Below are 13,067 nucleotides of genomic sequence, written 5' to 3' on the forward strand. Positions count from 1 at the left end.
TTAAAAAAAAAAAAAAAGAATTTTCTTGTGACCCTGGACTCCTTCCGCTCCTGTTTTATGTACCATCTCTTTCTTTAGGTGAAGCCAGAGATCTGGAAGCTCCATTCCTGGGCTTGGGCAGGGACCCACTCACACTCGGGGTCCAGGGTTTCTGCATCTCAGGGGCTGAGATGCCGCTGAGACGTCAGGGCTGCCAGGCATGGAGGTGAGTGCCGGCTCCACTGTCAGACCCAATTGAGGGCTGCTGGGGCCTGGCTGTGGGGCAGGGTGCGGGGAGGACAGCCTGCCAGGAAGCAGGGTCTGTGCAGACACGGACGGGGAGCAGAGCCGTGGATGCTCCTTTGGGAAGGCTTGCCGTGCGTGGCTCTCCGGCTGGCCGAGTGTCAGCCTAGCTTCCTGGCAACTCTGGGGGGAGACAGAGGAGGAAGGGTAGTAGATAGAACTTGGAGGGGGGCTGGTGCCATGGGGTAGGCCACACATGGAAGCCATTTGAGATGGATTCTGCAAGCAGGGGACCACTTGGCAAGAATGTTCCAGATTGCAAGCATCTAGCCAGTGGGGGGGCTGGGTGAATTTTAAGGTCTTCTTCACCCATCCCTCTTGAGAGATACTATGAGAGCCCAGGACAGGTTCAGTCCACCTCAAGAAGCAGGCACCTTGACAGAGCATGCTGAGGCCATGTCAAGCTTGGGGGCCCTAACTCCAGGCCACTGGAGCTCCCCTACTATGAAGACCCGGGGCTGCTTGGCCAGGGGCAGGAGGAAAGACAGCCTGGCTCTGTCACTTCAGCTCCTTGAGGGAAGTAACATTTTGTGGCAACCCCTCCCCCCACCAATAGTCCAGGAATCCCACCCCCAGTGCTGTCTGTTGAAGCTAATGATAACATCAAAGTGTGTTTTTTCAGTTTCCAAACCAGCCCTGTTCAGATTGGATCCAAAGGCCTGTGGCAGGGGCGCTGAGGTGGCTCAGTGGGTGAAAGCCTCTGCCTTAAGCTCAGGTCATGGTCCCAGGGTCTTGGGATCGAGTCCTGCATCGGGCTCTCTGCTTAGCAGGGAGCCTGCTTCCCCCAACCGCCAACCCCCCTGCCTGCCTCTCTGCCTATTTGTGATCTCTGTCAAATAAATAAAAACAAAATCTTTAGAAACAACAACAACAACAAATGTCTGTGGCAGATACAAGCCCCATGGACAGTGGCCACAGTCTATATGGGAATCCGGGTTTGGCAGCTCGGGCTTGCCGGCCAGGACCCTAAATCTGGCCAGTGTCCGCAGGCGTGGGCTGGAACTCCAACACGTTTCTCACCTGCTCCCCCTTCTTCTCCAACTTATTCCCTCCTCCCTCCAACAGGGATACTCTCCTCAACTTAACTGCAGGGGATCTTTGCAAGGAAGGGTAGCTGTTTCTAGTCACCCCCTCCTTGGCTCTGTCTCCCCCATCGGGTGGGGGGGGCGGGTGAGCAGTCTGTGAAAACAAGGTCCTCAAGGTGCCAACATCTCTGCTTTTTCCCAGTGGCACACCGCGCCTGCTCGCCACCTCCCACGTCCACCCGCCCCCCCCAGCCCCCTTCTGCTCTACATGGTCCCTGTGCTAACTGCTGGAACCTTCCCCACAGGCACTGGTATAGACAGACAGACAGACACACACATACATACACACACAGAAGCACACACACAGCCTGCTGTCAGCTGGCACAGGTCTCTCAAGGTACAGTGAATTTCTCCCTGCCCCAGACTCTCCTACCCAGCAACCCCTACGAATGACGTCCTCTCTCCATCTCGCCGCTACCAATTTCAAAATAGCTTCCCCTTCACAAGCACTGCAATGCAGCAGCCATTGACCTAACTCCTCTTCCTTCTCCAGGTCAGGTCTGGCAGGGCCTTCCCGCTGAAGCCCCCAGACCCGACGAGCTGCCAATGCACCTGCTCACCGAGCTCGGCTCACCATCCACAGAAGAGCTCCCTACCTGACCCGTCGATCAGCCCGAAACTTCAACATCCTTTTGGCAGCTCTGATCCCTGTTCAGCAGCCTCAGAGGACCTGCCAGCCACCCTGCTCTTACCATCCCTCTGAGAAGTAAGTCCTCCGGTCCCCAGGGCCAAGCTCAGGGCACGCGGCAGGCTCCGGGGCTGGGGGAGGGGGAGGGGCTCTCGCCGGGTGGTGGCAGGGGGTGCCCAGATGCCCAGGGCAGGGTGAGGTGGTGGCTGTGGCTTCCTAGCATCCAGCCCAAAGGCTGTCGTTTGAGTGCTGGAGGCAGAATAAGGGACCAGGGATGATATCCTCCCGGCTCAGGTCCCCAGGGAGAAAATGCTGAACCAGAGAGACAGGCGTGCGCTGAGCAGGTGTGCAACTTCTAGGTAGTCCGACCCCGCCGAGCTAAGGACACGGAGTAGCTGGGCGGGTGGAGCAGTCCGGGGCTGTGTTCCCATCTGCACAGCAGACGCTCGCGCCAGCCCGACCTGCAGGAAGGCAGTCTTCCCTGCCTCCTGACCCCCCAGCCAAGAACACTGTGCCCCGGGCTGCAATCCGCGTGCTTTTCAGTGACCCTTCCGATCCTAGGGCTACAAGGGTTCAGGGAGGCTCCAGACTCGTGCTGCCCTTGTCGCCGCTGCCTGGAAGCTGAGATGAACTTTCCCCACGCCTCCTAGCCTGTCCAGACTTCTGCGTAGCCGGGCCACAGGGAACGGGGCTTCTGGGCGGTGTCCCCAGCACGCTCCCTTAAGACCCAGCCCCAGCTGGCGGGCCCTCTGCCTGGGGTCTGGCTGAGGGGCACGTGGAGTCCATGGGCGTGGGTGTCGTGCAGCCAGAGCTCGTGGCAAGGTCCTGGCTCCTCTGCTCGGGTGAACTTGAAGGGAAGCGTCCTCCAGAAGCTTGTGAGGAAGAGGGCGGCACACAGGGCTCAGAGGGGGTCACCATGTGTTTACTTCTGAAAATCTTCCCAGATGCCATATGATAAATCTCAGCTGGCGACTGTCAGATCTGCTCAGGGGCAAGGAGGTTTGCAAGCCATGAAGTTCCCCGAACTCTCCAGTGGCCAAAGACGGTTAGAGCTCCCCTTTTCCTAATGTCCTCCTTGTCTCGGGGCCCTTGGATTACAAGGGTCTTCTGAAGGTCATCTCTTCCAGCCCCCTGCCTCCAGGCCAGCTCACTCTGCAATCAATCTCATTCAGTGTCCTGGCTCTCATAAGGGTTCTAGCAAGGGAGGCTCCAGACCCACTGTTACCTTCTGCTGCTGAGATGTGCTCTTTCGATATCAAATTTCAGTCCCTCCGGCTTTCTGTATCATTCCATTTCTGTCTCCGGATGACAGAATCCTCTCTGACCAACGTGGTTCTTTACAGCTGCACCGAAGCAGTCTGGTGTCATCGGTGTCTGTTGTTATGCCACAACAGACACTGAAAGGGAAGGGCTAATCTAATTTTTTGGATTGAGGTCAGAACTCAGTCAGAGAACGGTGCAATCAGTGAACAGATAAGCAAATGGACAGCATTATTACTGAACCGATGATGCGACAAGCTGGTTGGATATAGCTTGGGGTCATCAGCTCCTGATACTTAAGCAACGAATCTTAAATCCAAACAGTATACACATTCAACTATTTCATGGTACTTTTGCAAATGGTGACAAGAGGCTTCAGTTGCCAGATCCCACCTCTCCCCATCCCGGGCCAATTACCTGAGCCCTGCTGTGGTTCTGGGGATCTGAGCCTTCTGCCTGCATGCGGTAGGTGCCAAATAAATATTTGTTGAATCAAGGAGTGAATGAATGAACAAACAAAAGAAACTCTCCATGCTCTGACTTCATTTTTAGCCACCTGCATTTGGAGTTCGACACTCTATTACCAAGAGCTTCCCCATCTAGGCTCTCTCTTAAAATTAATTACTTCCTCTCCGTGAGAGAAGCTCTGTATCTGCCGGCCTCGCCCCCTCACTCAGCTCCCCTGCCTGGCTCCCCCTTGAATATATAGCTTGGCTTTGATCCATCTTCATTAGGAGGCGAAGAAAATTAAGCTCATCTGCACAGGAGGAGGGGGTGGGGGTACATTGGGAAAATGAGTTTTCTTTCTCTAGAAGGCAAATATATCCCCTTTCTCTTCAAGCCCAGCTCAGGGGCCTCCCACAGGCTTTGCTTAAGTTGTAAGTTAAATTACTTCTCTGGTGCCCAGTGAAGCTCGCACAAGGGGATAGGAAGGAAGGCTCAGGGGCTTCCCCAGCTTGGTGAGTACTCCGAATCCCTCAGGGTTCAAGCACACAGAATGCCTAGCTGGGTTTTTTTTCCTTCACCACTAAACTGCACAGAATGATAGGTTTCCTCTTTAGGTTAGACATCAGGAAGAACTTACCAGGCACATAATAGGTAAAAAAGGAAAACAAGGCTTGATAACTAGTTTCTTTTCTTTCTTCCTTTTTTCCTCTCTTCCTCTATTTCCTTTTCTGCCGGGGGAATGTCAAAGGTCTCCATTTCTCAGGAACAAATTATTACAAATTGGTCTCCAAAAGGACCTCCTGATTCTACCCAAAGAGGGGGAGCATCTCAAACAGTAAAGGAGATTCTGTGATGGGGCACCGTGTGGTCACCATGTCTGCTGGACCTACAAAGGTGGCCCCAAGGGCAGTGCTATCAGTGAAAAGAGAATTTGGCAAGACCAGGCTTTCAGTCCAAGACCAGCATGAATTAGCAGTGTGACCTGACTTCTTTGGTTCTTCATTTTCTCGTGCACAAATGAGATACCTTCTAATTCTATGGAATAATAGCTGTAAATTTCCTTTTTTTTTTTTAAGGTTTTATTTATTTATTTGACAGAGAGAGAAAGCACAAGCACGGGAAGTGGGAGAGGGAGAAGCAGGATCCCCACTGAGCAGAGAACCCAAAGTGGGGACTCGATCCCAGAACCCTGAGATCATGACCTGAGCTGGAGGTAGATGCTTAACCCACTGAGCCACCTAGGCACCCCGAACTGTAAAATTTCAAAATGTGAAACGTTTTATGCATAAGAGATAATGCCTAAGACTATTTTGCTTAAAAACAAATCAAGATGTATCCCAGGTGCCAGAGCTAGAAAATGACAACCACACCGTCTCAAGCCTAAGAAGGTGGTGTACGGAGGGCAGGGCATTGTGCACGTAGGGGGCCAGCATTCCTGAAGTGCCAACACCAACTTTGTAATATTACATCTGTAATATTACATTTACATATTATATATAATAAATATATAATATATATTATATATAATAATATAATAAATGCAATATTACATTTACATATTACAAATATTACATAGTATTTGTAATATTACAAAGAACAGAGGCCAATCTTCTCCACTTTGCAAACACCCATCTCTCCATCTAGTTAAAGCTTTCCTCCTTCCAGAGACACTCTCAGCCTCCAAGTCCTAGTGACAGCCTTACCACAGAGAAACCAAGTGCTGGTTTGTCTCCAAACACACTCCCCCAAGAAGCAGCCTCTTTCTGGAGGGCTCCCTGGCACAATGCAGTCAAAAGCCCCCAATTCAAAACAAAACCAAACAAAACACAAAAGGAGCACGTTCAGCCGAGTCTTCACGACCCCTTGCAGGCGCACACACCCGCGCGCCCAGGCTGGACACCCAGTGCTCCCACCGTGATCAGTGTTGAACAACTAGAAAAATATGCTCAACTCCTTCCAGACTCTGGGCCCCTCCTGGTTATCAGCCCACACCACGCTGCCTCATTTCCATAGCTCCTGAGAATCTGCTGACAGAGAATTAGCCCTGGCGAGGCTTCCCCATCCTGAGAGCACTCTGGCTTCTGGAATCACACCTCATTACAGGGAGGGAGGGTGCGGGGTGAGCGGGAAGGAGGGCTGCCTGCGGCCCATCCCTCCCACCTCCTTCTCCCCTCAGCCAGCAGATTCCAAGTGAGACTATCCACACTCCAGGGAGGGCTGCTGCTGACGGAGGAGGGGAAGGGGTTTGGCTCCTGCTCCCCACCTCCCCCTTTGGATCTCATCATTATTTTCATTTTTTAAAAAAGATTTTATTTATCTATTTGAGAGAGAAACACAGCGAGAGAAGGAACACAAGCAGGGGGAGTGGGAGAAAGAGAAGCAGGGGGAGTCGGAGAGGGAGAAACAGGCTCCCCAACCCCACCCCAGCAGGGAGCCCCATGCAAGGCAGGGGCTCTGGGATCGTGACCTGAGCTGAAGGCAGACTCTTAATGACTGAGCCACCCAGGCGCCCTTCATCATTATTTTCAGGGAGCTTTATCTGCTCCAGGATTCCGTCCCAATGAGAACCAGCTTACCGCTTACGTTTTCGGGGGTGCCAGTGCACCTGATTCTGGGAGCACTCCTGGTCATTCCCGGGGAAGAATTCACTGCCCTAGCCATCATCTCCCCACCAGAGTTCCTCTGTCCTCCTGCCTATTACCGCCACACAGAGAAGAGGCCAAGAGAGGTCAGGCCCTGGTAGGCACTTTTCGGTTTCTGCAGGTGGGAAGGAGCCCCTCCACGCCGCACTGTCTCTTTTCCCTGTGCTGCCTACAGGGTGAAGTACCAGCTGTGTGTGCTCTGGGGACCCAGCTGCCAGCCTCACACTCGCACAACTTCTCTCCTCTCCTCTCCGCCCCTGCACCCTCCCCCCTCCCATGCCACAGTAATTCCCGAAAAGTCAAGAATAGGGTGTCCTCCTCCAAGCAAGCTTGGGATGTCCTAAAATGCTAGGCCACTGGGCTGAGTGTCCTGCTTCACTCTGCCTGTCCTCACAACCCACAGCCACACCCCAGAGGGCCCGAAGTCGTTCTCCTTACCTTCTCTGGCCAGTTACGGAATGCTGGGCGTGTTCACCCAGAGCTCGGCCCCCACCTCAGAGAGAAAGCCAAGGAACCGGCTATCTTTCTGTAGCCAAGGGATGGAAATCACAAATCCAGGGGCCAGACCTGGGTTTCTACCTCCCACCACGTCCTTCCCTGGTCTCTCCCTGTATCATCTCCTGGCCCCTGCCCTGGGTCCGGAAAGTAGCCTCAGACGGCAGGTCAGCAGGTGGTGTAGTCTTTAGTCTGGGTCAGAGTTCATAGTGTGTGTGTTTCCGGGGGGGGGGGGGGGGGGGGGGGGGATGGTGACTATCAGGGGAACTTCACGGGGACTCGTCACGCTGATCTCGTACCCCAGCCTGGATTAGCTTGTCTTCAAACTATTTTACTTTATGGAATTCCCTTTGCCTTCTGAATGATGAAGACAACCAGGATAGGTATTCGGCCCAACCATGCTGGTTATTGAAATGTTGAAATTTCGCCTTATTGGTCGGTGAAGAGCTATTGTGCCAGGCCTCGGGAGGGTGCCCTCCTCCCCACCTCCCTGACCAGCGCCCGGGGCCGCCCACCTCATGGACATCCGGAGATACCCCAGCACCCTCCAGGTGGGCCAGGCCTGTATCCTTTCTGGTTGACGAATGTCATTCCTGGCACGGCCATCCCTTAACTGTCAGAGCACCAGTGGCCCTTGCAAGTGTCAAGATCTGTGATTCTGGGACCCAGAAGTCATCCTGGGCTGGGCAAGAGGTGCTTTTCCCCCCTCAAACCTTGACCCAACTAGGGAGAACTGGGGCAAGCTGGCTCCCTGGGGTGCCTTGCCTTCGTGGTCCTCAGACTTTGGTTTTGTTCCCTGCTGAGGGGAAGGAAATGAAGGCAGGGCTGAATTCCCCACTCCACCTTTTGCTCCCATCCTCTAAGCTAGATGGGAGCAGGGGGAAGGCCCGAGTCTCCTCCCTCAGCCTCCAAGCGGCCTTCTCCTGACAGTCAGCGAGGGTCCCAAGAGTACAGGGACAGGGCAATAATTAATTACCCCCTCCCTCAGCTCTGAGCTGGAACCCGAACTTGTGCCCTTCAGAGGCTGAGGTGGCTCAGCTGTCTGCTTCTGGGCCTCTGCAAGGTCACTGGAAGGACTCTCTTCATCCTGACCGCAGCAGATTTGGTTCTGGTGTCCCACAGAGAGCAGTGTCACCCCACCCCGCCCCGCCCACCGCAAGGGAAAGAGCTTTACAAAGCAAGTGCTCACAGACCGAAGCAACCAGGCTGATGTGCCTCCTTCCACACCCTCAGAAGCTACAAATGCCTTCTTGGCTCCCAGTCCGGCAATTCGCCAGGGTCAAGTTCAGCACCTAAGCTTCCTCCTTGTAACAATGAAATCAGGCACATAAGTATGCCTTCCGTAGCAGACAACACAGATGTACAAAGGGGTGTGAAATAAAGCGAAAAAATTAAGGAAGGCACACCCCCTCCCCCGCCCCCATGGTCTAGTCCTCACCAGGAGGAAGGGAGGAAGGCAAGGCCCATTTCCAAATCAGGGAAGCGGAGATCATCGCCCCAGCTACAGCAACAGGACAGAGAAGACAAAGTTCCTGCTATTTGCCCAAGCCGAGTTCCAGGAAAAAAGAGGGAAAGAGCTGCGTGATTCAGAGGGTAGATGCCCGCTCCCCTGGGGTTGGGGGCTGGCTGCAAAAGAATGGGGATGAAAGCTACCAACCCTCTCACTCGTAACCCCAGGGAGCTACAGGTCTGGGGACCCCTAAAGGTCAGTCCAACACCGGCCTGGGTCCAGAGCTGCGAACCGGCTGTTTTCCGCCCGGGCTTCTCTCTTGCTCTGCCTGGGGCCACACCTGACCCCCTGTGGGAGCATAAAGGCTGTTTGCTGTGGGGGTTGCAGAAGCAGACCCGTGGTCCCCCCATAGTGGGAAGAGCAGACATGTGCCATTCTGCTTTGGGATATTGGATGGTGAGTGAGAGAGGCAGGAGAGCTCAGCCTCAAATCCCTCTTGGGGGGTGGGGGCGGGCGATTCGAAGGCAGGTTCCATCTGCTCTTCGGTCCCTCCTCTCCCTCCCCCTCCCAACAGGCCAGGGGACTCTGATAAGAGTCTAAGAAGCAGGGGCTTTGTCTGGGGAAGGGGAGAGCAATAAATCAATGGGGTCAGAAAAGCAGGAGCCTAGGCAACTGCTTCTGGGGGAAGGAGTCTTCCTCTGCCAGCGAGTGGGGTAAAGCAGGTGGGACGGCAGAAAAGCTCTAGTGTTTCCCTCAGCTGCTCTGGGATGTGGGGTGGGGAGCTGAGTCTGCCCCTGCCCCCCAGGGAGGGCTCAGCTGCTCCTCTCTCCTAAACTAGGAGTCATGAGCATAGGGGACCCAGGTGGATTGTGGGAAATTCTGAACACCTCCTTCCACCAGGACTGAGGAGCCTGGAACTTGCCTGTACATGAGCTTGCCAAGGGCTCTAAGAGCAGAGGAGTCTCCCCAGATTGCTGTCTGCTTTAGGGAGGATCCAGAGGGAGCCTGGGAACACAGGCCACCAGTGGAACCAGCCAGAAAATGGCTGGACCTAGGAAAAGTCATTGCCATATTCCCCCCTCTGTGGACTGAGGGCAACAGCCATCTGCCATCCCAGGGAGGAAACGTGAGGTCTGGAAGGGAAAGGACTTATTGAAGACAGAGGTCATGCAGACAAAGCGTAGACAATGTGTGGATTAGCCTTAAGAAAAAGGGTATGAGTCTGGAGTCTCTGTGGCTGACCAGTACCGGTCACTTTCCCCTTCTGGATCTGTTTCCCCATCTGTAACATGGACTGATACTAGAGTCGCTGGGTTAAACAAGAGCACAAATTTAAAGCACGGAGGAAAATGCTTGGCACATAACAATTGCTCAGCAAATAGCTGAGTTTTTAATTATCAATAAAATAAAGGAATCACATAAAACAAGTAGTGTTATTCCAAAGCGGTGCCATCCGATTCAGTAACAATTAGTCATTGGTGGCGCTTTACATTTTAAGTCGTGAAATGAAATAAAAGTAAAATTTCACTTCCTCAGCTAGCCATTTCTCACTGGGTGGCTCGATGGTCACAGCAGCCAGGGCTACCACATCAGACAGGACAGTCACAGCACGTCCCACCGCTATGGAACAGTCTATCAGACAGCATGGGCCTAGAGGTTCTACAAGCCGCTTTCCAGCTCTAATATTTTTTGATCCTCTGAAACGTTTACTTCCAACCCCCTTTGTTGGTCTACCAGCTGGTATCTGCTCAGGGTCCTCAGGGGACACATGTGCCCTTCTAGCCCTCAGCTAAACCAAGAAGAAGGGAATCCTCGGCCACCAACTACAGAGTTAAAAACATCGTAAAGCAAAATGATACATCTCAAAGTCGCATCAAAATTAATTTGGGTAACCCATCATCTTTAAGTCATAGGCATCAAGACTCCCCTCCAAGGTTTGAAAACATTGTTACTGACAGCCCTGTTGGGGGCGGGCTTAGGGAGGCCTTTTGGGGAAGGTTGTACAGCAGCTCCAACTGATGGGGAGAGGGGAGGTGGTAAAGGGGGGAAGAATGGGGGACCTGTTCCTCCCCGGCCTTCCTTTTCCTTCCTGGATTGGCCAACTTGGCAGAGGCTGGTGGGGAGAAAAGAGGTTGTCTGCAAGGTCCTCTGGTCTAGAGCAGGAAAAGCCACCACAGAGGGTAAAGCTAGAGGGACTGCCACCAGGGACAGCGGGTGTGGGAGTCTTCCTTCCCCTGCACCTCCCCAACCCCCACCCCACCACCCAGACCTGCAACCCGTGGTAATTGCAGGGAAACAGTCTGTTCCTAAGCAAACAGCACGTGAAGCAGGTGCCAGGGCGCATTCATTAATCTCCCAGGCCCAGAGAAGGGAAGAAGGTCTCTGAGGAAGGGGAGAGGCCCTCCCAAGCCTAGACCCCAGCCTAGAGCCCAGGTAAAGGAAAGAGGGAGGGCCGGTGGAGGAAAGGGAAGAGAGAGACATGTCCCCCTGCCATGCAGTCACTAGGCAAGAAGCTGCCACAAGAAGAAATGAATGGAGGGGAGTTTGAGGAGGGGAGGGAGAAGGATGCTGTGCTGGTCCTGGCCGCGACACCTGAGTAACAGGTGAGTCCGCCTACACCGGCTGGAGCACGTGAGCAGCTCTGTGGCTGTTGCAAATCCTGGCTGGGCCTGGGGAGAGGACAACCTACAGAATTTACCAGCCCCCCACGCAAAATACAAACGCACAGGCCCCTCGTTCAAAAATTAAGTGTCAGGATGGTGACAGCCAGCCAAGCACCGAAGCAAGCCCCTCCGCACGCGCGCGCGCGGGGCACCTGTGCGGGTGCGCGCCCGGGAAGACTCCCGCCACGATGCGCCGGCTGATCCGGCTGCCCCACGGGGAGGCAGGCGATGTGAGCAAGTGCACAGAAAGGGCCAGTGCCCCGCCATGGCTCCGTCTCTCAGTTCGGGGCAGAACACAACAAGTGGCCCGCTCCTCCCATTTCTACTTCCCCCTTTCTTGGCTCCCATGCCCAGAAACTTGGCTGCTTTTGCTCTGGCCCTGCTGGGTCTGGGGCCTGGCCCCTCCCGTGTATTGGGCTGGTTTCTGTTTGCCTGTGGGCAGCCCAGCCAGAGGCAGCGCCCGCTGGAAGCCACCAGGAGGCTGGGTTTGCTTATCTCTCAAATCTGCCTCCCAGACGGGCACAGGGAGCGCTCTGTTCCTGTCCAACAGACCCCTCCAGGGCCACCTAACATCATCATTATGTCATGGAAACGTTTTCCCTCCTAAGAAAGAGACAGGGGACAAAAGCGCTCCTGGCCAAGTTGGGGGTCACGTCAACGTTTCTGCTTTGGAGACAGAGCAGGCTTTCGTTTTTTGTCACATGTGCATGTGTGAGTACACACACACACACCCCACCACCAGCGGCAAAAAGTCCATCTGCCCTTCCAGCAAAACCCAGAACTCTGGTGCACATTCCCCATGCTCCTGACTTGTCAGCAGGTGCCTGGGTCAAAGAGCACTAATGTTTTGGAGCCTGAGGGAAGGACCTGAACAGGAAGTTGAGAGAAAGGGAATAAGAGATAACTAAGCCCCCCAAATTGGTCCTCTTTTTCGGATTTGTCTGGCTCCCAAATGACAAACTTTGTTCCCTCAATGACTTCAGAGCCGCCCCCCACCGCCCCCCACTGCCAACTCTCAGCACCGCCTCCCACCGGTTCTATCCTCCTTTGGCCCTCTCCACACCTAACTCTAAGGAAAAAGGATGAAGGGTGAGCCACAGCTATCCCAGCTTCTCCGGCTGGGCCCTCTCTGCCTGGTCCGGGGAAATCAGCCCACAGGAGGCCCAGGCGCTTCTGCCCAGAGCTCCCGAGCCCCTCTCCAAGACAATGGCTCGGAGAGGGAGGAAGAGCAGCCGCTCCAGCTTTGCGCGCAGGGCGGCCCCACAAAACCATTGTCTCCGCGGCAGGACAGACAAAGGTTTGTATCTTCAGCTTCTGTGCCAAGTAGTTCACCCCTGTGGATGAAACCAACCCTCCGCATTTCCTTCTAATAAACAGCATGATCTGCAATCTGGCCCCAAGCTGAGAATTTGTATCCCGTTGTAACAAAAGCCTGCTGGAGCAGATGGAATGGGTTATCTAGTCCCCTTACCTGTTCCAGAACCACCCAAACAGTCCGCCCAACAGATAACCACTCACTCCCTGGCTCTTCTCCGAGGTCCCTCTCCAAGCGCTCTTACTCTGACTCCTTTCACACTCAGGAATAGGGAAAAGCTTTCCTTTAATACTTACCAGGTCCCTGGTGGGTAGCAATCATTAACAGCCACACAGGCCGACCAGCCTTAACCCCTTCAGAGCTGGGCTGCCTCCCGCTGGCTGATGGACAGCCCTGGCCCCTCTTCCCAGCCCCGGGCAAAGCGGTAACTCCCACGTCGATGCCATCCACCTGAGTAATGCCGGCCTCCCATGCAGAGAGCGCGAGCCCTCTAGTCCCACCCCGGCTGCCCCGCCTGATTGGAGCGCACTGGCAACCTGAGGCGCTTGGCTCTGGCATGGTGCCCAATTGGATGAGCCCACATTATGAAATATTTGCCTAGCAGGCCAATGGAGGAGCCGGGATCTGGGGGAGGGCATGATATTTTTATTTACTCCTGAAGGAGGGAGAACAAAGGTAGTCCTAGCATCCTAAGCCCTGAGATGGGAAGTGAGAGGAAGGGGCTTTCGGGCAGGTGTGCACATCTCTGGCTTCCCTGTCCAGGTAACAGGGCACCATCCGTGAAGACTTCTGGGCATTTC

General features: G+C 54.3%; 1 protein-coding gene across 17 annotated transcripts in view; it reads right to left on the bottom strand.

Annotated features, from left to right (window-relative positions):
• The window catches only part of PLEKHA6 (pleckstrin homology domain containing A6), a 140,752-nt gene that overhangs the window by 44,986 nt on the left and 82,699 nt on the right, over nucleotides 1-13,067 (bottom strand). The window contains exon 1 of one of the 17 annotated variants that reach the window (XM_047704473.1): nucleotides 12,564-12,727. The exons of 14 other annotated variants lie outside the window; for them this stretch is intronic. Coding sequence is in view for 1 of the 3 variants with exons in the window: in XM_047704469.1 (XP_047560425.1) it covers nucleotides 1,964-1,995 (32 nt within the window). In the remaining 2 variants the exon portion in view is untranslated. Of the gene's footprint in view, nucleotides 1-1,963; nucleotides 2,962-12,423; nucleotides 12,512-12,563; nucleotides 12,728-13,067 lie in introns of those variants that run through there. 2 more of the 17 variants (XM_047704474.1, XM_047704469.1) reach the window with 2 other exon arrangements.

The sequence above is a fragment of the Lutra lutra genome, chromosome 15 (genome assembly GCF_902655055.1).
Source record: "Lutra lutra chromosome 15, mLutLut1.2, whole genome shotgun sequence".
NCBI classification, from domain to species: domain Eukaryota; kingdom Metazoa; phylum Chordata; class Mammalia; order Carnivora; family Mustelidae; genus Lutra; species Lutra lutra.